Source organism: Hylaeus anthracinus, unplaced genomic scaffold, assembly GCF_026225885.1.
Source record: "Hylaeus anthracinus isolate JK02 unplaced genomic scaffold, UHH_iyHylAnth1.0_haploid 11997, whole genome shotgun sequence".
Taxonomy (NCBI): Eukaryota; Metazoa; Arthropoda; class Insecta; order Hymenoptera; family Colletidae; genus Hylaeus; species Hylaeus anthracinus.
The window spans coordinates 7081196-7107767 of record NW_026534344.1 but is presented as its reverse complement, the minus strand read 5'-3'; the positions used below and the strand labels follow the sequence as shown (position 1 = coordinate 7107767).

Sequence of the window (26572 nt, the reverse complement as noted above, 5' to 3'; positions counted from 1 at the left end):
GATTCCGGAAGGGCCGTCAATGGTTTCCTCGCGCCTCGGAAATCCCAGCACACGAGTCGAGTTTAAGAAGGCTGAGGCGAGTCAGCCAGTCAGTCAACCATGCAGTCAGTCAGCCAGTCGTCAACGGCAGCAGTTCGTGAAATCGCAGGATACTGGCACTACGCGTTACTACCCCGTCTGAGGACGCAAGCGCACTTGCCCCCCTTATCGGGTTCGAGAGCAAAAGCAACGGCTGCCGGCGGTAGCGGAGGTACACATCTACAGACCGTGCATAGGAATGGTGGGGAGGGAGAGATGATAAGGGAGAAAGAGAGAGAAAGGAGACGAGCTGCGAGGGTGGAGGGTTGTACGCGACGACGACTCGGGGGTTGGCTAGAGTGAAAGAGAAACGGACAGGCGTGGAGGACAGAGGATCGCGAGGAGGGAGGCGGGTGCAGCTACGAGTCGGGCGCCGCAGTGTTTGTCAGTCCTTCGTATGGACATCACGTCTGACGCGGCTGATAGTCTTAACCGTGCGCAGTGGCATTCGCGTATACGCGTAAGTTTTGGCGGCATCTATCATACCAGGGCCAGCAACGTGCCGTGCATCGAGTCCACCGTCGATGAGCCACCGGACGCGCTTAGGCTCGCTTACGATGCAGACGTCTCGGCCTATCGTCATCTTGGCGAGTCATTCGAGGATTATCCAGCCGCTGGAGATGTGAAAAGATCGCGTTGGAAGCGATGTGGCTTCCGGTGATACTGCTCGCCTTGATGGCGAGCGGTTCCGCGTGTCCAGAATCGTGCGAGTGCCATCAGAGTGCCGTCGAACGAGACTTGCCGGCTCTTGTGCATGTGAAGTGCCGCGGCCGTGTGCCAGAATTGTCGGAATTGTCGGTTAAAACGAAAAGTCTCTCGGTGGACGGGGTCGAGGAGTACGCAGTGATCAGTTTCTTCGACGAACTGGAAGTGACCGATACGCTGAACGATTTCGAGATGATTAGTGCATTGAACGAATTCGAGGAGAACGATACGATCGTCCACGATTCGGTGAACAATTCGATCAACTTTCCCTACCTCGACGAGTTGTCCGTGACGAACTGTTCGTTGGTGTACTTGAACGTGTCGTGGCACGGCATCGAGCGCGTGAGAACACTGAACCTGTCGTGCAACAATCTGGCGCACCTTGACAGCGTGCTGGTAGGCCGTATGACGAATATGAGCGAGGTGACGCGTTTCGACTTGTCCGATAACTCGCTGACGGACGTGAGTGCCGGAGCTTTTAGGACGCTTGCGAAATTGGTGAGATTGAGTTTGAGTAGAAACGCGATATCCGACGTCCACGAGGATGCCTTTCGGGGATTGGATCGGTTGGAGTTCCTCGATTTGTCGGATAACAGGCTGGCTAAGCTGCCAGACAACGCGTTGACGCCGCTCTATTCGTTGCAAAAGTTGGACCTGAGTGGAAATCAACTGCAAGTTCTGGGCGCCAGGTGGTTCGAGAATCTCTACAGATTGAGGGAACTTGATGTTTCGAGAAACGGTTTAGCACGGGCGGCATCAGGAACTTTGCAACCGCTTCCGGGATTGTCGGTGCTAAAACTCTCCGAGAACCCTCTCGAAGAAAGAGATGTTTCGCTGCTGCTGGGTACCGGCAGACGTTTAGAAACAGTGGACGCATCGAGAACAGGCTTGGCGAGAGTGCCAGCCGCGCTAACGAGATCCGTGAGAGCGCTCAGACTGGCCGGAAATAAGTTAACCACCATTCGTGGCGGAGATTTGGATAGTTATCCACTGTTACGGATATTGGACATCTCGGAGAACCGACTGACAGACATCGAAGACGATGCCCTTGGGCGCTTGGAAGTTCTCGAGGAATTGGATATTTCTGGCAACGTTCTCGTCCAAGTACCTGGAAGTCTACCGAGTAGCCTGACGAGTTTGGACCTCCAGCGAAACGCGATAACGTCTTTGAATGTAAACGATTTTCAAGGGCTGTTCAACCTAAAATCCCTAACCTTGAACGATAACGACATCAACGAGATCGAAGTCGGAGCACTCGGTCAATTACCGTTGCTAGAAGAACTAGATCTGTCCGATAATCCCATTAAAACGCTACCAGCTAATACTCTAAGTGGACCAAGTAATCTCGCCAAGCTTCGTATGTCGGGATTAACTTCGCTACAGCGGAAGCAAGAGGAACAAAGTGACATGGCGTTTCCAGTACCTACTCCCGAAAGACTCGTATTTCTCGACGTATCGAAGAGTCCGATCCTGGCCAGGCAGCTTTTAGCAGATGACGCCGCTCTGTCCGCCTGCAAAAGCTTGATCGAATTGAATCTGTCCGAGACAAACATTACCAAACTCAGATTCGATCTACCGTACATGCTTCCACAATTGCGTATTTTGAACCTGAGTAGAAATAATTGGAATTGCACGGAGGACCTCTACTGGCTCGGCGAATGGCTGCTGCAGCACGAGCAACTGAATAAAAACACCGAACCGGGACAATGCGCTACTCCACGGGAATGGTCAGGTTCGTTTTTATACGAATTGCCTTCGCCGCCGAGTCCTCTACCTACGATCGTGCCAATTGCGGAAACAACCATTTTTGTTACGTCGTCGATTCTACTCGCGACGAAACGCGTATCTCATTTCGATAAGCCAAACCTGTCTTCCAACGTTACCGATATCAACGCATCCAAAGTAGCCGATAATCTCTCGAATGAGTCCAATAACATGGACGACGCAGGACATCCAGCTAACACGGAGCCCGGTCACGAAACGAACAATCTTCGCAACGTCTTTAACAATCCTCGAAATATTCGAAGGAAAACAGTGTCCACGCTGTCCGGCACGTCGGTAGCAGTCTCGAGTAACGAGACGCGTTTCTACGAGGCACCGACGTCGTTCAGGAACGTCACGTCATCGATCAGGAAACAGAAAGCACGAAAAATGACGAGACTCGATCCGAAATCGACAGAGTCTGAAAATTCAATTACCGATGTCGCTGGTATGTCGTACCGGAACCCGAGCGAGGGAAAATCGTCAATTATCGAGGTGAACGGTGATCCAAATCCGCAAACTTTTGATAACAGTGTAGACGGAAAAAGTCAGAAGAGCAGAAGACTGAACAAACTTACCGTATCGTCGGGCAAGATCACCTCCTCGATGCTATCGAAACTTGCGCTGCAGAAGGAGGACGGGAAGAAGAAGACGGTCGAGAAGTACTCGAAGAGACTGAACAATCTGACGAAAGAAAACTTGGTACTACGAAACACTCTCGATCCAAACACGATAGCGGAGGAATTGGATGGCCGCGCTACTAATTCTGACGCGAGGATCTCCGAGGCTTTGTCAGCTGGTGCTCATCCTGGAATGCTGGTCCTGGCTGGCGCTGTTCTCGGTGCCGTGGCTGCTCTGACCGTAGTGTTGTCGCGACGAGCCACGTTGCGCCGGAGGGATAGGTATCATCGTCACGAGAACATCGAAGTTCATACGCTCACCCCGACCGCTGAACTTTGGTGACCAGAGTCTGAATACGCTAGATTATTCGAGAGAGATAAGCGACTAGACGCCGAAGATTGCGGGAAACTTGTCAAAATTTCGTCGACATCGTCTAAACGATCGTGGGGGACGCGGCTGCTGAACGCGTACTTCGAGAGGACACCGAAGTAGTCTGGTATTTCTTGCCGAAACATGAAAACGCGTATCGAGGAATTCCGACGCAACGGAAGCGACCAGAAGCTTGACCGTGCACGGTTCATCGCGCGACAAACGGACACTCGATATCCGAAGCTTCGCGGAGCATAAATCCCGACCGGTAACTTCGAAATGCCAAGTATCGATTAGCGGCGAATCGCGTTGCATTAATCGTCGCGAAGAACGGGTTTCGACGCAGCCAACACCTTTCGGCGAGAAATCGTTCGGCAATAACATAGTACAAACTCGACTCGAGTGAACAGCGACGAACAATGAGAAGTTGCGATGTACACTGCTCGAACAGATTACCTTACTTTTCCGTGAGATACCCGAAGTAGTTCCCGTATAACCATCAGGCTCAGCTTTGTCCGTCGGGAAATACCGAGCACAGGAGAAAGTTCAGTCAAGGAAGCTGTTGGGAGAAACCCCGCGGAGTCTGCAGAACATCCCTTGATGCGAATCTCGACTGAACGGTGAACTTCGAGTTGGAGTTCGGTTACATTACAAAAAAAAAAAGAAAAGAAGAAAAAAAAAACATGGACGTCGAATTTGTTTGATCGAGGACTCGAGGAAACGATATTTACATAGAAGTACTCGAAACGGAACGCGTCGAATCGATCTTCGAGCATCCCTTCGTCCGGTTTTCCGTGCGCAGTTTCTTTCTCGCGTAGGACGAAGGACGGCAAGAGGAAAATACAAACTGCAGGTGGCAATAATTAAGAAGCAGTCGCTCGTACTGGCTCGATGTCGGGCGATCAAACCGTTAAATAGCGCATAGTGACAATAATGATTGTAAACGTGCCGCGTCTCCGCATCGGACTTTTCATCGCACGTTTCGGACGCTTTCGTGACTGGGTGTAGAAGTGCAGGTGCGACGAAAATACGGCGAGAAAGGGCGCCGGGAAGAAGGCTGGGAAAAAGGGGAAAGACGGAGGAACGAAATTGGAGAAACGAAGGGAACGTGATGGCGTGAAATTCGCGGTGGCGAATTGTACGTTTGAATGACAGTGCGAGACGGGAAACGAGAGCGATTGCTGGCCGAACTTTTATCGAACGCTGCGAAGATCGAGTGAGAGAAGAAAGCGTGAGTGTGCGAAAGAGTAAGTGAATGAGGGTGTGAGATAGCATGAGAGAAACGAGCAAAGAGAGCGAGAGAGCGAGAGAGCGAGAGAGAGAGAGAGAGAGAGAGAGAGCTAGCTAGCTAGCTAGCTAGCGAGAGAGGGAGAGAGTGTAAGAGAGAAATGATCGCGAGGTGAAAACCGTTTTTAAAGACGGTCGACACCGAGTGTACAGAAACATAGCTTCCGAACTTAATTCTAGCGACTTGGCGAGTCGCTAAGACTCCTCGACAAACGGAACAAAAACGGAGGATAAGAGCGGGAGAGAACAGATAAGAAATAACGAAGAGGCTAGACATTATCTTTCTTAAAATAACCAGTGTCAAAGTACCGCTATGATAATAAACCGACGTACAAAGATGCAATTTTATGGATTATTCCTTTCGATCGCCTTCCACTGTTCAATCATCCCATTTTGCCGAGTATCTAGCCGTTCATTCTAGGTTGCCACGCTCGTGAGAGGTCCACGAGCCCGCTCGCTTTGATGTAGAGAAATCTTATTAGAATATTAGAGACTTAATCACGCCTTAGCCTTATCATTTTGTAATCAAAGGCACGATTATTATAGTTTCGAAGAAAGATTATTCTGTCCGGAGAATAATTACATGGATACCCGCGGAAAATACGAAGCAAAGGTAAGTGAATCATAGTCTACTAACGAATTATATCGGCCTTTCATACGTTCGTCGGTGTGTCATATTTCGAATAAATATTTTGTTGTCAGAAATTTCACTACAATGCCTGACACGATGAAAAATTTCCATTTTGCTTTACGACAGCGCATGGACCGTATCACGGATTGCAGCAGATTGTTAATATTTTTTAATTTCAAATTGATTTGTAGAGAATTAATTGCATGCTTCGTTATTCGATGTCACTGTTCTTTATCGATCTTGAATTAATATGAATTTTCACTTCATGTAGATTAACGCTTTTCCATATCAGTCTTCTTTTTTATTTTTCATATTTTTTTCCTTTGCTGCAAATATGAATTTAAATTAGTTGGGTACACTTGCTCAAATACTGACAGATAATGGATATTCGTGTTATCATTGAAGTACAAACATTGAGAATAGACTGATTACGTTCGCAAATCTAATTTCGTTAAAAATACTTTTCACATGATTGTCGATTTCGCAAACAATTGAAATTCCTGTAGTTCTGAAATAGTCTTCGTAACAATACAACATTCATACTTGTTTATTAGAGGAGTATCGAGATATCGCAATCATTTATTTCATAATAGTACATCTTCATTTATTCACTTCACTTTCAGCGATACAAGACGTATTTATACTTCTTTATCAGTGGACATAACAGTGAAACGATAAAAACATGAAATAGTACTCGGATATCGGTAAGTTAGGATCCAGAAGAATGCAATTGATTCTCATCAAAAACATTGTGATTAGTTCAATTTTGAAAACAAGCCAGTGAAATACACTACTTATTACGCCTCGATAAAAACGAACCATACCCCCACAAAAAAAAAAACAAACTGTCGAAGTTTTGGCTATATTTATCCCAATAATAAAGTAATCACTTGTCAGAAGCTTGAATTGATCATTCAGAAAAAATTTCCGATTGCAAACAGATTCTCTGGCTGTGCCAATGCGTTAGTAAATCTAGGTGCGAAACAACATGACGAGAGGGGAAAAGATATCAGAACTGTCGGAAAAAAAGCCCGACAGCTGTCGAGAAAACTCGAGCCTTTCCAGATAAGACGGTGTCTGCTCCGATTCGAGATACAACGATTTCACGCTCCCAGTCATTTATTGAACAAACAGATTTCCCACATCCGCTGAGCATGTTCTGTGCAGTTTTATTTTCTTGGCGTATAATCAAATCGAAGCACGAATTCGAAATTGAAAATATTGTAGAACATAATACTGACATCTCCTTTGAAAGCTAATACTACGCGCTGTAAGAAAATATAGTACCTATTCAAATTTTCACTGTTACTTATTCCGTAGTCTTAAACAAATTATAATTTCTTTGAACGAGTGTTTCGAAGAAAACTTGATATTGATTTAACTTAAACTTCATTTCCGAATATTAAGCGTTAAAATTAGAATACCATTATTCTAAAGTAATTTAGCGAAGTCGCAATGTTTATAAGCCTATAACAAAGTGTTGATAATAAAATTGACTCGACCATGGTGAATATACAACGAATTAAATTTACAGAGAGTGCACAATTTTCATGAATATATAACTGATGTTCGAAACATAATTTGTTCATTAAAGCCGACTAGTATCTTTCATACGAACGAAAATTCATTTCCTACAATTCACTGAAAATTGAACGTGACATAAATCACGTACGAATTATTTATAACATCGAAACGTTCACGTACACCCGTGACAATAAATTCCTTGTTCATTATCGGATGAATGCATATTGCAATATGCAATTTGAACTTGGGTGAACAATAACTTGACGCGAATGCATTACTAGAGATTGTTATCGTCAAAGTAAATTAGCAGATCTCTATAACATTTTCTGAACGTTCAAATATTTTACACGGCAAACTCAATTGTTTACTTGACTTGTATTACTGCAGAAATCAATTTCCTAAAATGCATTATCATTTTGATATGGAGAAGAGTGCTTTTCAATCGAAAGCTTCACTTTTAATTAAAAGTGTAACGTGCACTCCAGAAAAACTAGCGAAGCAGCTTTGCGTGAATCAAAAAACTATTTTTAGTTATTTGCGTGAAATGGGAAAAATTCGGACCGAGTACAGGTGAATCTGGCGCGAATCCGCCACAGATAACAAAAATAGATGATTAAACACGTGCCTGCATTCAATAAGTAAATATTGAAAGAAGAATTATCTGCAATAAAATCATCAGAGATGAGAAATGGATTCTTCATGAAAATTTTAAACGTATTTACGCATAACATGACCAAAATATTTTTCGTGCTGTAATAAGCAAGATGTAAATATTTTAAAAATAAAGACTGTATTTTATTGGAAAAAGCACAGAACTCTTTCCAACGGTGAATAATTGTGTTCAATGCAACGACACCGCGAGTAATTGAATTTACAAATTGTGTACCCTACTTTGCATTATAACGCAATTTTCACTTACTGAATTATCGAACCCTCGTGGAATCACTATATATGGGTAAATGCATTACACTCATTATCTTAAATGGCGCGTAAAAATAATACGAAACGTATCATTATTCGAGTGAAAATAATAGTATGGTTATCTGATACGATGCCAATAATTAAAACAGTTTTTCACGCGTTTCATAAAATACGTGAATTACGCAAATGAGTACAGGCTATAGGAACTGATAAATTATGGAAATAATACGTGTCAAGAAAGAATAAAAGATAATGATGTCAACGTCAGACATGCAATAACTAAAAATTTGCTTCTCCCTTATCAATTAGTCATATTTCATTCCCACACGACTATGTTCTACACACTGTTATAGAGAACATGTGTAGAAGTATAACGGCACAGCTATTTGTATCGCCACTAATAGAAATGACTATCTCTCTGTACCATCTGGCTGCACTTCCAACATAACCGGCTACCCATGTTTTCTACCTCTCATTTTTCACTTTTATCATCTGTACGAACATTTTCATTTCTCACAGTTATTTTCTAGATGAAAATGAAAGTTTTACGGTTGATAAAAATCCATCACACAGTATTTGATTCAGGTTGATTACAATTCCATATAAACTATACCTATACGTATTCCAAGGGCCCTTTTGTTTACCTGAAATTAGGAGAGAAATGGTTCATGGAACGAAATATTTGTTAATGTAACGTAAAAAATTGAATCAAGTGCAACTCGATATTGTTATTTCTCTGATTTGAAAAATTGCGCACCGTAGGGTTAATACACTCAAATCCGCAATTACATAGCTGCCAATCCAATACATGGAATAACGATCAACGCCGATCGTCGCAATAGGACTGAATACGCGGAAGAACGTTAGACACATTCAATTTACCGTCCCAACATTCCTACGCTGCCCACGGGTCCATAAATTTCGATTTGCAAGAAATTACAAGGGGAAAGCACGGCAAAGCGAGACGAAGGAAAAGTTTAATTTTCCTTGTCTTAATCTCAGTAATTTCATCCCGTTGCCTCAGAAGTTTCGTCCCGCAACGAATGTTAATCGGGTTATTCGCGGCTCCGTCTACAAAAGCGATAAGCAGAAAACATGCTTAGGACCGCCGCCCTCCGCCCCCATTTCGCCCGCCAAAGAATCAGATAACGTCACCGACGAATATTAAAGGCCGTCGGAAGGACGAGCGCGGAGGGGCTGGGGCCCGGCTGAGTTATAAAATCACGAGACTTTGAAGCAACGTAAATATTACTACATGAATAATTCGCGGCGAGCGTTTCCCGGTCTCGTAGCCCGCGGCTGAATTTCCTGGAACATGGTAACGAGACCGCAACGGGGAAAAACGATATTTAGGAGGGCAGGAAAAGCGAGCGGCACAGAACCGTAGCGATCCAACGGGAAACGGAGGGGACCAGCGAGAAACGGTTCCTTAAGCCCTTGTTTAAATTTCCTATGGAATAATCCTTCGACGGAGTGCAACTAGGAAATTTAATCACCGTATAGCAGCACTTAGTTCACCCCGGGCTATGGAACTAGCAAATTCAGTAACATCTTGCAGAAGTTCGTTATCCTTGCCCCTGGCCCTGGTTCGACTCCGGTTCACCCCAGACGTCGATGCCATTTTGTAATATTGACTTCGTCGATGAAAAACAGAAACCGGTTTCGAGTTTATCCGCATCCTCCGGATCGCCCCGTTCGCAATTGCTCTTATCACGGTCCAATATTGAGATAGCGGATTGAATTCAGTTGTCCCGCAGACATCCGATACACATGGTTAAGTGGAAACACTACCTTCACGGTTTAAAAGAAAAAGATTTTTCGTTTTACATGATATTTGAATTCAACGTTTTGACAATGAATTCTATGATTCTTGAGACTGAATTTGAAACAATAGGGAAGATATTTTTATTGTCTGATTAATGGATAAGGTATCTACTGAAGTTGAGCGATTGTTTCTTTTTGGATAGCCTTGCGATTATATATATATTTTTTTTAATTATTTTATTTAATTATTGTGTAGCAATGAGTCAGATTTGTGTGGTCAAGCATGCTTCATCTCAAAATTTTATGGATATTTTTATATTCAATAATGATTTTAATAGATAATAAAAATTCATCTATTTCCTACATACGACTATTTTATTGAAAGCAGTCTATCAGGAGTAGGAGAAACACACACTCAGTATATAGCTTTAGGAAATTCGCTTAAGGTTTTATTTTCGACATATTTTATATCAATTATCAAAATGTCCATATCAAGATTTCAAACAAATTTCGTTGCAGCTGTTTGCGATATTTCATGAACGTCTCTGAAAATGACATTTGAGCTAATTACTTTCGTATACATATTTTCTGAGTTTAGCAAGTTCAGGAATCCAATATTTTCTCTAGTAGAATCTGAAGATACTGAAATGTTACTTCGAAATTAATTACAATAAATATTGTAAAGTGCTTTCTATAATATATTATGCATCTATAGTACTCTCATCTAGTATCCTAGAATACCCTAACGTTAATAAATTACCAAGAAACGAATAGCGTGATATGTTAGAGCTAAAAGTTAGCGTGTCAATCGTCTATAGCAGGGTTAATCTCGTCTTTTATTAGAGTTGTTGGCCATCAATTATTTCAGAACATCCCAGACCAAAGTCTATCGACACTTTCCCCTGAAACAGAAACACTACTGGTCGCTGCTCCCACAAGGACTTAAGAGAAACGTAAATCCGCGCTGTGAACCGAGCCACGATGACATTGATCGGGAAACAATCTCCATGATACCCTCTTCAACAGAGTCGCCAGTGCTGCTGTCACGGACACCAAAGCCGAGGTGAACTAGGTTTACACAGTAGAAGAGAGGCGAGATCCTCTTCATCTCATCTCCAATGTCCGCAAACCACCTTCGTCGGCGGCGGCTGCTTTTCAAGCAGTTTCACAGGCTTGAAAATCTTTTTATTTGCTTTCCCCATATAATCGGAAAATCTAACACACTAACTCGTCGAATCGATCGTCCCACGGTCTCTTATAAAAATTTAATTTTATATATTGCACAGATTCACCGAATACCACACGAACGCGAAAGGAGCGCCGGTTTTACCAAGGTTTTAATAATTACAGAATCACTGGAGGAGAGCTACCTCCTTTTTTACTTCGGTTCACTTTCGAGAACTTATTACGTTGTCGCTGTTGTTGAACTTTATTGGAATTAATTTTGTACGGCTTGTATATCAATTTGTTAAGTTTACATCTTCAGCGTTATATTTAGGGTAACTCTTTTTAACCGACTTCGAAAAGGAGGAGGTTATTCAATTCAACATGTTGTTTCTTTCTTTTTTTTATGTCTGTTCACCGATTACGCCGATATGGCTTGACCAATCGGAATGAATCGTGTTGCATCTTGTAGAGCATGCCAACCCGGCGGTCCCATTCTCACGACTTTTTGCGATTTGTCATTTTTTACCCGTTTTTTTTTTAAACAGAAACATTTTGTCTTGCTTCTTACTCCGAGACGGGTGGTCCAATCAGATTGAAACTTCTTGCATCTGGAAGAGCATTTTTTTCGCAATGATCACAGATGCAAAAATTTATGAATTTCTGTATTGTTTATAACAATTGTTATTGCAAAATTCCTATTATATAATGTAATTCCGCATTTTATAATAGATGAATTCGTGATGTTCCCATTTGCAAAAATTTATGGACACTTTTACTGTTTAAAATCATTGTTGGTGCAAACAACAATGCCGACAGAGCAATCTACATTACCGACCGAGCACCCCACATTACCGGCCGACCGCTCTGCATTACCGACAGAGCGCTTTGCATTACCGACATAGCAATCTGCATTACCGACCGAGTACCCTATATTACCGACCGAGCGCACCACATTACCGACCGAGCGCGCTACATTACCGACCGAGCACTCTACATTACCGACCGAGCAATCTACATTGCCGACAGACTACTCTGCATTACCGACCGTATGCTTTGCATTACTGGCATTGCAATCCGTATTACCGACCGAGTAATCCTCATTACCGACCGAGCACTCTGCATTGCCGACCGGGCTATCGGCATTACCGACCGATCACCCAACATTGCCGGTCGACCAATCTGCATCACCGACATAGCAATGAGCATTACCGACCGAGAGAGTGCTCGGTCGGTAGTGTGAAGTGCTCGGTCGGTAATGCAGATTACTCGGTCGGTAATGCAGAGCGCTCGGCCGGTAATGCAGATTACTCGGTCGGTAATGTGGGGTGCTCGGTCGGTAATGTAGGGTGCTCGGTCGGTAGTGCCGGTCACTCTGTCGATAATGCAGATTCATATACATTAACTAAAAATTATTTCATACTATTCACTGCAGTTTCCCATACTTTTAAATAATTATATCTAGAGCTAGTGCGTATTCATATAATACGTTCTTTTCGTGAAAAAAATCCTTCGTAGCCATACCTATGGGTGTCTAGATTCAAGAAAATTTGTTTTTTGTTTATTTTAATAAAACATACTAAAAGTTTGAAAACAATTTATCGCATAGTTCTTCGTGAACATTTCCTGAATATACCTTTCGTAAAAGCGGCATTACAGTGGTCTGTCGGTGATGCAGATTAGTCGATCGGTAATGCAGATTATTTGGTCGGTGATGCAGATTACTCTGACGGTAATACAGATTACTCGGTCGGTAATACAGATTACTCGGTCGGTAATGCGGATCACTCGGTCGATAATACAGATTACTCGGTCGGTAATGCAGATCACTCGGCCGGTAATACAGATCACTCGGCCGGTAATACAGATCACTCGGCCGGTAATACAGATTACTCGGTCGATAATGCGGATTGCTCGGTCGGTAATACAGATCACTCGGTCGGTAATACAGATTACTCGGTCGGTAATGCAGATCACTCGGTCGGTAATGCAGATCACTCGGTCGGTAATGCGGAGCGTTCGGTCGATAATGCGGATTACTCGGTCGGTAATGCGGATTACTCGGTCGGTAATGCGGATTACTCGGTCGGTAATGTGGGGTGCTCGGTCGGTAATGCAGATTACTCGGTCGGTAATGCGGAGCGCTCGGTCGATAATGCGGAATACTCGGTCGGTAATACAGATTACTCGGTTGGTAATGCAGATTACTCGGTCGGTAATGTGGGGTGGTCGGTCGGTAATGTAGGGTGCTCGGTCGGTAGTGCCGGTCACTCTGTCGATAATGCAGATTCATATACATTAACTGGAAATTATTTTATACTATTCACTGCATTTTCCCATACTTTTAAACAATTATATCTAGAGCTAGTGCGTATTCATATAATACGTTCTTTTCGTGAAAAGAAATCCTTCGTAGCCATACCCATGGGTGTCTAGTTTCAAGAAAATTTGTTTTTTTGTTTATTTTAATAAAACATACTAAAAGTTTGAAAACAATTTATCGCATAGTTCTTCGTAAACATTTCTTGAATATACCTTTCTTAAAAGCGGCATTACAGTGGTCTGTCCCGTTAAAGGAACCACATTATCAGTAACAACCCTCAAAATACATCGTTTCTATTCGTAGCAAACACGATCGATATTTCTTTTTCGCTACACTAATGACAATTTCATTACTCGTACTATTCGGTTTATTAATGCTCATTCAAATGAAGCCTCCTCTATTATTGACAACCAACGACTGTGTAACCAGCGTAGCCATGCAACCAAATACTATTTCGTAAACGGCTCAGACCGTGTAAAAAACAAAAGTATCTATTGTCGTATTCGTAATCCTAGCAGCCAAGCAGTGCGTTAAATAATTGCACTGTGAAGCTAAAGCAGATTGGGGCAATTAGTAGCGAAAAAACGCGTGAGAGAAGAACTTGACAGAGAGAAGGAAAAACAGAGAAATAAAGTTTCGTCGCAATTAAATGTTCATTAGATCCGTGTGTATAATTTTTCATACAAAAGGAAGGAGTAAAATGCGTAGCGCCGACTCAACGTCGTAATCCTGGTGTATTTTACGCCGTTAAATGCGACAGAAATATAAACGACATAGTCCGATAATAAAATTGTAATACTGGAAATAGCGTTAGAATTTCCATTAAAATTACGGGCAATTCTATTAACAATCGTAAAACGGACGATCAACAAAACCGACCTGGAACACACCCAGTTTTCTGATCGTTCAGTTGCACGATTTGAAGATCTATGATGGCGGCCAACGATCCGTAACATGAGCATTGAGCGCAGTAGAACTTCGATTATCGAAGGACAACGGGGCTGAAAATTTCTGCGACGATCGAGGTTAATACAATTATCGAGGTAACCAATCGAATGAGGAGCCCCACTGACACGGTACATCTTCACTACCTATGGTCACTGCTACTTCCCCCTGCAACTTCGCTTGTTGCTAAGTGACCATCCCTCCCACTTGTCATCGTAATGCAATGAACGAGGCTCTCACGCAATAATCGAGGTTTCACTGCACCTTAAATTGACGAGACACTTAAAACGTTACTGGACTGCGAATTTTATGAGTTTACTGCGGATTATATGAGGGACATATGATAAACATGCACAGAAAGTATACATAAATTCATGCAAAATAAAAAAGTCATGCTACTTTATTCTAAATAATAGAATAATGATTATTTATAATCGTTTGTCTGGCAGCGAACGTGTTAAAAGAGGCTTGCACATTTTGGCCATATTTTGGAGAGTTGAATCTATTGTGCGTAACATACTCAACGTGTCAATATTTCTACGGAATTTCACATTTGTGCACGATAAAAGTGGTCAATACGGCATACTTGGAAACTGCATTATAAGAAAATCCTCGCAATAGATGGCGCGGAATCTATACGAAACTACTTGCGCAAGTACATTGTTCAGGAAACTCATAGGTACATACGCGCCTTTGAAATAAAGTACGACGCAGACAGGAAAGGAGAAAAAGGATCGAGGCACGGATTCCTCCGCGACTCTTGTAAGAAATTCGTAGCGTAAAACACTCGAACTTTACCAGTTTTACCATTATAGCTCTACAGGCACAAAACCTTTTACGGTCCGACAATTGCAACTGAAAAATTTACAATGGCCAACCGTATTTCATGAATTCCCCTGAGAATCCCTAAATTTGAGTGATTTTAGTCATTTAAACGATAGGAATATATTACTTCCATTTTTGTGATCTGCTATTTCATACCACATGTTTTGCCTTGTATCATCTGGTAAACACAATTTATTTAATTTGGAATTTTCTTTGAATATTTTAGTATATTTGGTGAATATAAATATCAATCGACCGGAATAAATTAAAATAACTCTACCTAAAAATTTTGACCACAAAAATATTTCTTATTAAAATTACTCCTTAATTTCTTATTCTTTCTCATTACGAAAACGTTGCTGAAAAAGTTTAAAAAACACCAACTTGGTGGCTATTACTTTGTTGAATTCGACACAAGATTTATATTGAGTGCTATCAATTAAAAATGTAACTCACAGCGCTCGCTAATGGCTTTTAATCAGCTGCGACGTTAAATAAATAATTACTAAAATATGCCACAATCCAGTACGAATAACAAGCTATATCCTCTGCGTCCTGAATTTCACTCCACGTCGACCTGGCCGCATTATTATTCGCGAATTTCGATGACCAAGTGTACCTATTTAACAGAATCCGTGTCGTCGCTCGTCTGTCAAAGCTAAATCGCGTGTAACGCTTTCGGCTAACAAGTAAATGTAAATTCTTCAATCGTGAATATGGAACGTTGAAAATCCCCTGACAGGCAACAACGTTCATCCCCGCGGCCCTTATTCAGAGATGATTGACGTCTCTGAGCGACGGCCCCTGAAAAATAATTAGCCTCGCTAATAGGCTCCATTGTTCACGCGGATATAATTTTAACCAGTAGTTCGAGCGAATCAAGTCCGAATTATCAAAAGTATACGTATCAATCACACGCCGAATAAGACATTTCAATATTTCAGGGATACCTGGCCATGGCTATAATTGAAACCGATATCGCCATAAAATTCTGATCTTTCACGAAATCCTGGTGCAAGGGTTTCGGCTCTCTAAGCGTTAAGCTTCGAAGATCGATGGAGATTATATGGCGACACGAACGCCGAGAGGATGGTATTAACCACTGCCAGAGAAATTCAGGCGAATGGGAGACTGAGGATCATTCCGCGAGAGCAAATCGTTAAGAGTTAAAAACAATGCCACGTCGCTTGTGAATGAAACGCCGATGCTTGCTTCATTCGGATACCAAACGATCTTTTAATCCGTCTATTGATATGAAATTAGAGATAAATATTGGAACAATCCTACAGAATGCAGTGGAAATTAAAATGAGGTATTCAATTGTTTTCATCCACTTCGAACTTTTAATGATATCAAAGAGTAATTTTAGTCCAAGTGTTGAGTAATACAATTTTATGGAAGTTGTTGCCCATATTGTATTGTACTTTCGATGCAGTGAAGACATAATGATAATAGAATTATACAGATTTAAAGAACTTTTGTTACGGAGAACTTCATAATCTAAAAATTTAATTACTATCTTGGAAAGTACCTTTACTCGCTTAGTATTTACATCGAAATATTCTAAAAGGTAGATTCTTTGAATTTAATTTCATCAATGAATTATCATACATACATTTTTCAGTTGGATAAATGTCAAAATTTGGAAAAGTCTAATTAAGAAAAATTATCTGAATTAAAAATCAAGTCAATTTTTGTCAGAAATTAAACAAGATAAGTGCACAACTTAAAATGATATTGGAAGAAACTGACAAAATTATTAATGTTTTCACATTGTATAAGTACTTTATAAGTAATGAAACTGGAATGTACCAAGTTGTTTAATTTAACAAGAACAACCATTGCACGAGTGCGAAATTTATTGTAAACTTTTACGGTAGCTAAACGTAGGTCAACAAATTCTCATTATTCCATTAGAATCGCCACATAAACATAAAAAACAAGGCACGAAACAATTTGCCAACTATTTCTACGATTCTGCACATACCACCGATTTAAACAGCAACCACGCTTACAACGGTGATTCCGTTCACCGCAGATTTACTGTCACGCAAACTATTGTTTCCGTCTGGCCGAGTATCTAAAACCACCTATTTGGTTTCGCGAAATACTTTTCCCTCTTATTTACGCGCGCGGATTTATTGTTTAGCACGAACCGTGCATTTTAATGCGTGGACTATTTACTGTTGGAATTGCGAAAAATTCAAACAGGTTCCGTAAATAAAAAATAAAGTGCTCCGAAACAGGAATAATAGCTTGAAAATATCGAGTATCATACACCTGACTATTTACACAAGTTTGAATAAAAAACACTAAAATGATTTTAAACAGTGACAACAGTTTAAAAATATCGAATAACATGTATTTACCTATATCAGTAGTTGAGATTTTCATATCGAATTGTATTTTGTACGTCCTGATATCTGTATAAACAATATTCTAAAAGAGAAAGAAATTATCGTCTCAATTTAGTTACCAAGTCGAAATTTTTGTTCCCTATTTTAAAATGCTAATTATACTCTTTAATTTAAATTTGATTTAGTTGCAGTAAAAACGAAAGAACTTTCAATATTATTATACGTAACATTGAAAATTCCAGGAATATAATACGAAAGGTTTCATTTAAAGATAACAAAGTGCACCGGAAAATTTAACAGGAAAGAAAGGATAGCATTTTCCTGCGCGTACAGTAATTATCAACCGACCAGAAATTGTTTCTTCGGCACTGTATCAATTGTAGATTATCCCTGCATGTTGACGAAGATGTACTTTCAATTCCAGACGTTTAATTCAATGGTTTTTTTCACAGTAAACGGTACTCGGCTACTGCTGAGTCGCAGAGAACCACCAAAAATACGCACGGCCAATCGATTTATTCCCTCGTATATTTCAGGATTACCAAAGTCCGAGGTCGAAATCTCCAGGAATATTTACGGCCTGACGTACGATACATCAAGTGATAAAACCGGACGAATGGATCTCTTTTAATATCGTGAGCAATCCTCGTATGCAAATAAAGATTTTGGTCGGATGAATCATCACGTTTTAGGTATGGCCCATGTGTTTGCGGGTAGTTTAAACAAAGAAAGATAAAAAAGGTGAGAAACCAACGCAACCATGAAAAATTTATAGAAATTTCAACAATTTTATGTATGTAGCCAACCAATTAGACAAACATACGCATGAAAAAGTTAACGTTCATCGGTTGTAACAATAAGTCAGGCATTTGAGGATCATTATTTATTTATAAATATAATAGAAAAATAGATAAAGGTGTAAAGATTATTTTTGATACAAACTACACAATACAACAAATAAACATGAGTTTACCAAACTTGCTTCTAACATCATCGTTGTATTTCTAATGAAATATTAACTAACCAAAACACCTTTTTCAAAAACTGTATAGTATATACGTTCTTCAAAGGCCAAGGATATCTCAAAGGTATTGATATAGTCAAAAAATTAATGTATAGATCACGAGATATCACACGACATCTCCGTGTGTAAACGTGGCCGTCGAAATCCATCGCATAAAATTTGATGTTCGCGAAGCCATTTTCAAAGAATTCCTCGACACATTGAAATGGTAATTTCAAAGATGCAAACTGGATGCAAACGAGAAGTAACGCGCATACAAGGATCTTCGAAAAGCCCAGTGGATTTCACACTTTACGCTATTACCCGACCAATAGGAACGATGGAGTTTCAATTATTGCTATAACATTATAGCCACGAAACTCCGTTGGTAAAGCTGGGAGTACTTTGCCGATATAAGTGTCTAAGATTACGCGAACGACTTTTATTGCGGCCGTAACCGCATACCGAAGCTGGATTTGCATTCGAGAAAATCTCTCATTTATTCGCCCAGTAAAACGGGAAAAGATCATGCAAATTACCCTGGGAAAAAGGTACAAGAATCGAGACAGAAATAAACTTGATGAAACGAAATTTCGTTAATTAAAATTTTCATCCTTGAACGCCGCCGACCGAGAACCGACGTTTAAAGCAGCCGTGGTGAAATCATTTCATTCTCGTGAACTAATGCTATTTGCATTTGGTTTTCAATGTTTCTTCCGAGGCATATATGCATGTTAAATTCGAAAGAAATTGGATTAAAAATTTCCCAAGGATAGGATACATTAATATATCTTCTCATGTTTTATGTTGGTAATTCTCGTTATAAATTGAAGAAAATAAACAAATTAGCAATAGGTAAATCTTTCATTCCTGTTCAGTAAAATCTACTAAGATACTAAATTCGTTTATTGAATAACATTAAAAAATTCTTGTTCCTTATCTTCCACGTAAGACTACTTTATAGTGAATACAAAATCCAATATTTTCTGTCTTTAAAAAGCACCAGAAATGTTACGTTCTTATTACTAATACTAATGAAAATAAGTGCTTTATTTGAATGCTGACCTCGAACATTCAACGAATCGAGAAATATAATACAAATCTTTATTCGCAGCAGGAAAATATCATAGAGAACTTAACAATAGCGCCTGTCTCGACACTCAACGTATTATAAAGTATAATTAAAAACAATTCGAATGCATTTGCATTTAGACTCGTTTTTATTCAGAGAACCTCGCCTGGCAATTAGTGAAACTCAAAAGAACATACATCAAAAGCTAGGACATTTTTATTTCATTAGTGGATGGGCTCATTTTGCGCGCAGGTCTAGTCACTCTCAGTCGCGAGTCATCCGACGTTGGAAATCCGAAACTCGCTCACTACGGCCTTATCTCGCTCACTTTCAGTGAACCGCGAGATTCAGTCTCTTTGTCGAGCGACACGTGCGAAGCTCGGGCTTCCACCCGAGATAAAAATGGTCGATTTGTGGAGTAGAAGCGCTACCATCCCGCGTTATATGAAATCACGCAAATCCGATTCAATTTCGTCTAACCGAGGATTCTTACGACTAGGATTGCTAGATCAAAAATTTGGATTGAAGTATGGCACTGTCCAAACATAAGACAAAATTTTTTTATCGCCTTATTTCGTTATCATAACGACTTTTACGTAGACTAAAAGAAAGACTAATTATGCGTTTACTCGAAAAACGAAATGAATATCAATTCTAATATTTCGGAATATTGATCGAGTAGTGCGTTTAATATTTAGTTGTAGCCAGTACACGAATTATATCTTTGTTAATTTGTTCACATGTTTATATTACTGTATAAAATGTTTCTAATTTGTGGTCCTTAATTTGTATCATTTAATTTAAATAACTGAGATACCTCGGATGCTGTCGATAACAACAAAGATTCAGGTGATGAATTTAACTTCTACCGTATTTAAATTTTTCTATATTTCATATCAAAAATCCAAATTAACTTACCACTTAAAGCTACATCAGGATGCTGTACGAAATTGAACAAAATTGTAATCAGAAGATAGACAACGAATAAAAATAACTCATAACAATGTAATTTCAACGTTTGTTAAACTAGAAAATTAAAGTTTAAATTGTTCATTCAATAATTGAAACCCGAATCTCCATTTAATCAGTAATGGATAACAACCTGATTTCTGAGTCCTCATTCAACAGTTTTATCTAGACAGAATCTTGCCAATCTCCCAGCAAAAGTTTCCAGCGATAAATCAAAGCGCTGGTGCGTATCAAAGGAACAATTACGAATGCAAAAGAAATACTCCTCTCTCGATTTTACATTCATCGAATCGTTGTTGCCCAGAAGGCGTCCCGAGATTTGCATAATTAATCGTGCGAGACAATGAGCGACCGAGGCCCAGGAGAGCCTTTGAAATATCTAGCAACTTGTCGTTGGAGAAGCGAGCAAATATTAATGCAGCTTATTATTCCGAGTAAAGAGTTTGCCCCTTGTTTGCTACGCACTTCATCCTAGGGATAAAGGGAAAGTGAAAGTGTTTCGAAATCAGACAATGCTAACTGGGCACACAATCCGTTAGACTTTGTCGACAGAGACTAATTGTAAGTGATTAACTGCACATTAATATATGATGATTAATTAACCACGGCCATTGTCCCTGCGAAGAGTGTTTCAAGCGTTTCAATTTTACGGACGCACACACAATTGGTTCTGTTTCAATCTGACATTCCTTACGATAATAGACCTCTACAATACGAACTAATTAATTAGTTATTTCAGGTTTAGTTGTTATTAGTTACATAGACGTTGACACGAAGGAGGTACATGCAGTTGTGATAGCCAATATTCAAGAAGATAATTTCTAGATTTGAATACATATTTTAAGCCAAACAAAATTAATTTACAAAACCAATTTGATAGATCGAATCGCGACTTCAAATGAATCTCTTGAAAGATGTACTAAAAAAAAAAAAAAAAATCTCGCCTATTACTAGTGTTTATCCATGATCGAAGCCGAGAACTTTACAGACGACCCTCGTATGTACAGAAGAATAACTCCGAAAAAGAAACGGACGCTTTAAATCAAATAATTGATTTCATCGCGTGCACGCAATACGGAAATTACTTCGATTAATTTGTACCGCACCCCTATTCTCTCTTTTCCGTTCGCGGTGGAACGTACCGCGTGGAAAATCCTGGAATCTTCCTGCCATTACCTTCCATCCTCCTTTCCCTTCGATGCTTTATATTTTCCGGGAATTCATTGCAAATGTCGCGCGAAATTTATTAATATTCCGCCAGGAAACGGGAAGAAGTGCGAGAAAGGGGGAGTTGGGAATGGAAAACGAGCGGCGTCAATTAAATTTACGGGACGTGGGCGAGATATGCAACTTTCGGAACACTTTTCAGTGTTAAAGGGACGAACCACCGCCGGCGTCGTTCGTGAAATTTTACGTTCATTTTATTGTACAGCCCGTTTCGCCGCGGTTCGAGCGTTATTGTCGCCGCGGCGCTCAATTATGGCTACTTAACTTCTGTAATCCGTCGCGCGAAATGCCATTTGAACGAACCACTGCCAACTGCGCCGTGAATGTGCACTTTACGAGGCGAGAAAAATCAGTTTGAACTTGGTAACGGGTTTCGGCCAGCAACCCGTGCATGGCGAGTCGCATCCACGAAACTGCCTTTCGAATAAACAAAATCTATCCAGAGGAACGAAATTTGGAATCAATTGTGGCTGCGCGAATGTCCAGCCGCGCGCTGCATCGAGTGTTTAAAATCGACTGCCAAATATGCAAATGCGAGCACGAAATTCTAGTTAACGTTTAATGACAACACTTTAGGTCCACCGTGTCCCTTGCATGTTCGCGTAACTGCTGTTTCATTTATTTCTATGCCGTCGGCTTGTGCGTCACAGCTTGCGTGACAAAGACGTTAAATAAACGAACAAAGTAAATGAATCTGTAGAAATGACAATAATACAACGAAAATGCACTTGGCGACTAGAATTAAATCATATACAATGATATGCTTTGAACTTTAAATACAAATGTAATTGTAGATCAACTATACAATGCCATAAGCCAGCACTCCTGGGCTCTAATTATTATTAACCCATTCACTGTTAAGCAAATTTGAAGCGTTTTGCCTAGGTTATTATTTTGATAATAAAAAGTGATAATAATGATTTACGATCTTCTTTTACAATAATTCGCGACTCCAGCGATACGATACCAAACGTGCGACAGATGCAACAAATTCTTATAAAGCACGAGATAAAATTAAAGTGAATTCCTTTCGAAGGTTTCCCCTACTTCGCTTCATAGCTATTCGTACATTCACGTATGCACGCCGCACCTTCAGAATTTACGACTGATGAAGAATGAGAAATATCCGTAAAAATTGAGAAATACGAGATGGAATCTTGTCAAGAAGAATTTTCCGCGAAGGTTGCTGCCGAAAAGCTGCGGAGTCTCATCCGGAGCTTTGTAACTCTCTCACGTCCCTGTTTTAAGCCATCTTCGTGGCGAACGGTCTTTACGATTTTTCGAAGCACGGATCAGATTAAAGGAGAGCCCTGCAACAGTTTTGCAGGGTTTCGTCCCTTGGACCGTTCTTTCCTCTCTCCAGCACCCTCGCCATTAGTTCTACCGATAACGCGCAAAACCAGTTTATTCGTACAGAGGATACGATTCGTCGTCAACGAATGAACGTGCGCTATGAAAGCGGTTTAAGCCCAATTCTACAGAAGGAATAAAATTTTGCAAATAATTTTAGTAAGAGTTCCCTTGAGATTGAAATATAGTACTGGAGGGTGTTATAATACATAGGTAGAGAAAAAGGGGTGGTTACTATCACGAAAATGGAATTTAATAAAAATGAAAAAATAGGTGAACATATACTTTTCCCTTGAATTTTAAGATCAATTATGAATTACACAGAGGGTAGAGAAGTATTTACATGGGAGGTTTGCTCGCGAATAAAATTCGATGAAACGAACTATCAAGTTTCTCTTGTAATTTTTCATTAAAATACACATTTTCACGCGATATCCCCTGCCAATGCACTGTCTTGAGATTTTTATCTATAATTACTATCAATAACTTGCCAGGTCAAGGCTAATTTTAAGTTGCTGAAAAAGGTGGCTCGTCCAGTAACTGGTAATCTGTTTGGACATCAATCTGGATGAAGTTTGCGTGATGGACAAGTTCTACCGGCAGTGAAGAATGTACGCGTCAGTAGAATGGCCATAAAATGGCGTTTAGAAGACAATAATGCTTCCTGGCGGAGTACTTTACTAAAACCTCTGCTGTCGAGACAGCACGTCGAAAAACGAAAGACAAGGGTTCAGGATAATATTGATTCGACCGGGACCAGAGTGAAGACGTTTTTACGGATTTAAGGTTCCAGCAAACTCTCTAACACCTAATAAAAGTTCAAAAGAGGTAGGCGAGATTAAAGAACCTTCCCTTAATTCTCAAGGCGTTGACGTCACCTTGAACCTCAACCTTCACAAGGCTAACCTCTTCAGGTACACTCGCAAATACATGTACTAGCTTTCAATTTATTTAAAATATTCTGACATAAACGTTGTCAAAATCGTCAGAAGATTAACTCTGCAATGCTGCAGTGAAATACTACATTCCTCACTTACTATTGTTCCAGCTATTTCTTTGTTCGCTAAAACTGTGAATAAATAATCATCATTTTTGTCAACGATATAACCATTCGAAATCGTAACTAGTATTTACCTCAAATAAAATAATCCTTCCTAGAAAACATTAAAGCAGTGATCGATTTCCCAGTTCGATCCCAAGTTAACGTTCCCCATACTCGTAGAGAAACGAAACGGAAGAAATAATTTCTGTTTCTCTTTCATATTTATTTAGTAGACTCTACCGAAGCGTTCGTTTCCATTAATTCATCCTTCCGTGCAAACATTTCCGAAAGGTATTACCCCGTGTAATTGAAAACGTTTGCTAATTTCCGTAGACAGGGAAAATTTCGATTCGAGAGCGACTCTTTGTAGACGGGTTTGCTTATGGTTCTTTGAAAAGCAAGATCTATTCAAGGCTCGTGCCTCGTATCCAGCCATGGAAGAAAATAACGAAGCTACGGGGAGAGAAGGAACGCAGTCCTCCTGTATTTGCAGAAAGACCCTTTGTCGGCGAGGCTTTTGTTGTTTACAGCGAACACCTACGGAAGGTAGGAAACATCAAAGGTAACACAGATAATTGGGTCAAACGATACCGGTGCTGCGCCAGGCGACAGGTGAAGATTGCTGGATCACGGAAGCTGACTAGCGAACGCAATCACGAAGGAGGAATTTGGTGACATAAGTTCGCTACACGTCGCGTGCTCACGATCAGAGGGTGTAGGCCTTAGAGGCGGAATACAGCTGGATCTACGTGACTTTAGACAGGATGAAAAGTAATTGCGAGGGATAAGTGAAGGTAAAAATTCAATTTTGTCCTTCTATCCTGTTGTAAAGCTATCGATGAGAGTTACCCATTATCCGCTGGAAATACTTAAAAATTGAAGGAATACAAAGCAAAATATGAAATGTTGAAACTATAAATTGCTACTAACCCATTCACTGGCAACTACGAGATGTCTCGTAGTTCAAATTGATTGCAATTGCTCGAGGGATAAGTTTATAGCCTTCTGAGTCATGAATTATTGCAAAAGATCGTAAATTTTCTTTTTAAAAAAACAAATTTAATATCACTTTTTATTATCAAAATAATAACCTAGACGACCTGTGCAACTAAAATTAGGAGTGAATCATTTGTGTGCACGGATTTACCGAGTCTGACTACGAATGGAAAATTATTATTCTTGAGAATGGTAGTCACAGACAGACCGAGTCCGCCCAAGCAAGTAAGGACGGATTATCTGACCAAATCTAACCGAAACGAGTCGCTGTTCTTTCGCTCCACGCCATTCTTGACTCCTAACAAAATCCCTTAGTCGCTCGTTCAATCTCGAGAGCCCACCGTCAATTCTTCTCGACTCACCCCTCGAAACCGCAATAACATTCTCCATAGGAATCTCCCCTTTTTCTTTTAATTTACATATGGTTTCACCATGGTTCACTTGAAAACAGAATAGAAACGTTGATACCGACTCTTACAAGCAATCATCTTTTCCAAAGACACTTAAGTCGAGGCAGAAATGCTGCCGAAAATAATTATTTTTAATGTACATTGAGATTTAATCGAAGCACGATCAATTTTTTAATTTAATTTCATTTCGTATTCTGCACATAAAACATCTTTATTTTCATTATGTATTCTTTGTGTACAAAAATAGAATGCATCCTAGTATGCAGTGATTCAAAGATTAATTATTACAAAATTCACAAAGAATTCCTTCAAAGAAACTGATTATTTTGTTACTCTAGAAGTTAAGACTCGTGATTCATAAAGTACAGACTGCTGAAAGGTGTGGACTACAAAGCTTGGAGAAATGCGGTTGTCGCCGAAAGAATATCAATATCGAGAAAGTGCTTGTCGGAAGAAATGAAAGTACGTCTCTTCAAGAGTTCCAGGAAACGTAGGCAATAAATCTTTCGTAAAGAAAACACTTTTGTTAGGAACCGTCATAAAACGATATAAAGTCAGACGGAAAAAGAAAACTGGATGACATAGAAATCACGTTGAAATCAATTCAGAATCATTCTCGGTGACTTTGGTTGAATTATTTGATAGCCATTACTTTTCGGTACACGTGTCAGTGTCTTGTGTCGTACTCTGTTTGAATTTCGCGGAAATTTTACATTTTTCACGCCAGCCACCCTGCGAATATCCACCAAGAAAATATCGGACGAGTAATTTTTCAACGGAATTTCTTCTGATATCGAATGCATTTAATCAAAGCGATAAAGATATCATCCCGACCAGTGAAATGTAGCAAGGAGAAGAAAACGAAAGCCTATCAGAGATTTCTTACTTTATGGATCAGATCGCGTCCTTTGCGGAAATTTATTCGAGGCAGTAAAACCACCCTCTGCTACTAAGCCGAGCCACGCTATGGCAAGTATCCAAGATCAGAAAGTCGTTACTCAGCCCATAAATTAACATCAGCGGTCACTTACATCCACCGTACACTGGTCCGTTGAAAATCAAATTTTCCACCAAATATTCTCGATATATACTTAAAAATAAAGTGTAGAAAAATACAGTTTCGTAATAAACTTATTCTCTGAGAAAATGGAATTTTACAATTCACCTCGTGCGTATAAAATTACTACTAACGATAAGATATGTTTCGACAGTGGATAACATACTTGAC

The 26572-nt window shown here is 40.2% G+C and overlaps 2 protein-coding genes across 3 annotated transcripts in view; one reads left to right on the top strand and one right to left on the bottom strand.

Moving 5' to 3' along the window:
• The window catches only part of LOC128889698 (protein timeless homolog), a 187935-nt gene that overhangs the window by 134210 nt on the left and 27153 nt on the right, over positions 1–26572 (bottom strand). The gene's annotated exons all lie outside the window — the stretch shown is intronic.
• LOC128889699 (protein artichoke-like) lies at positions 438–5162 on the top strand. Its single transcript, XM_054147555.1, has one exon. The coding sequence runs from the start codon at positions 724–726 to the stop codon at positions 3505–3507; it is 2784 nt and encodes a 927-aa protein (XP_054003530.1). The 5' UTR covers positions 438–723; the 3' UTR covers positions 3508–5162.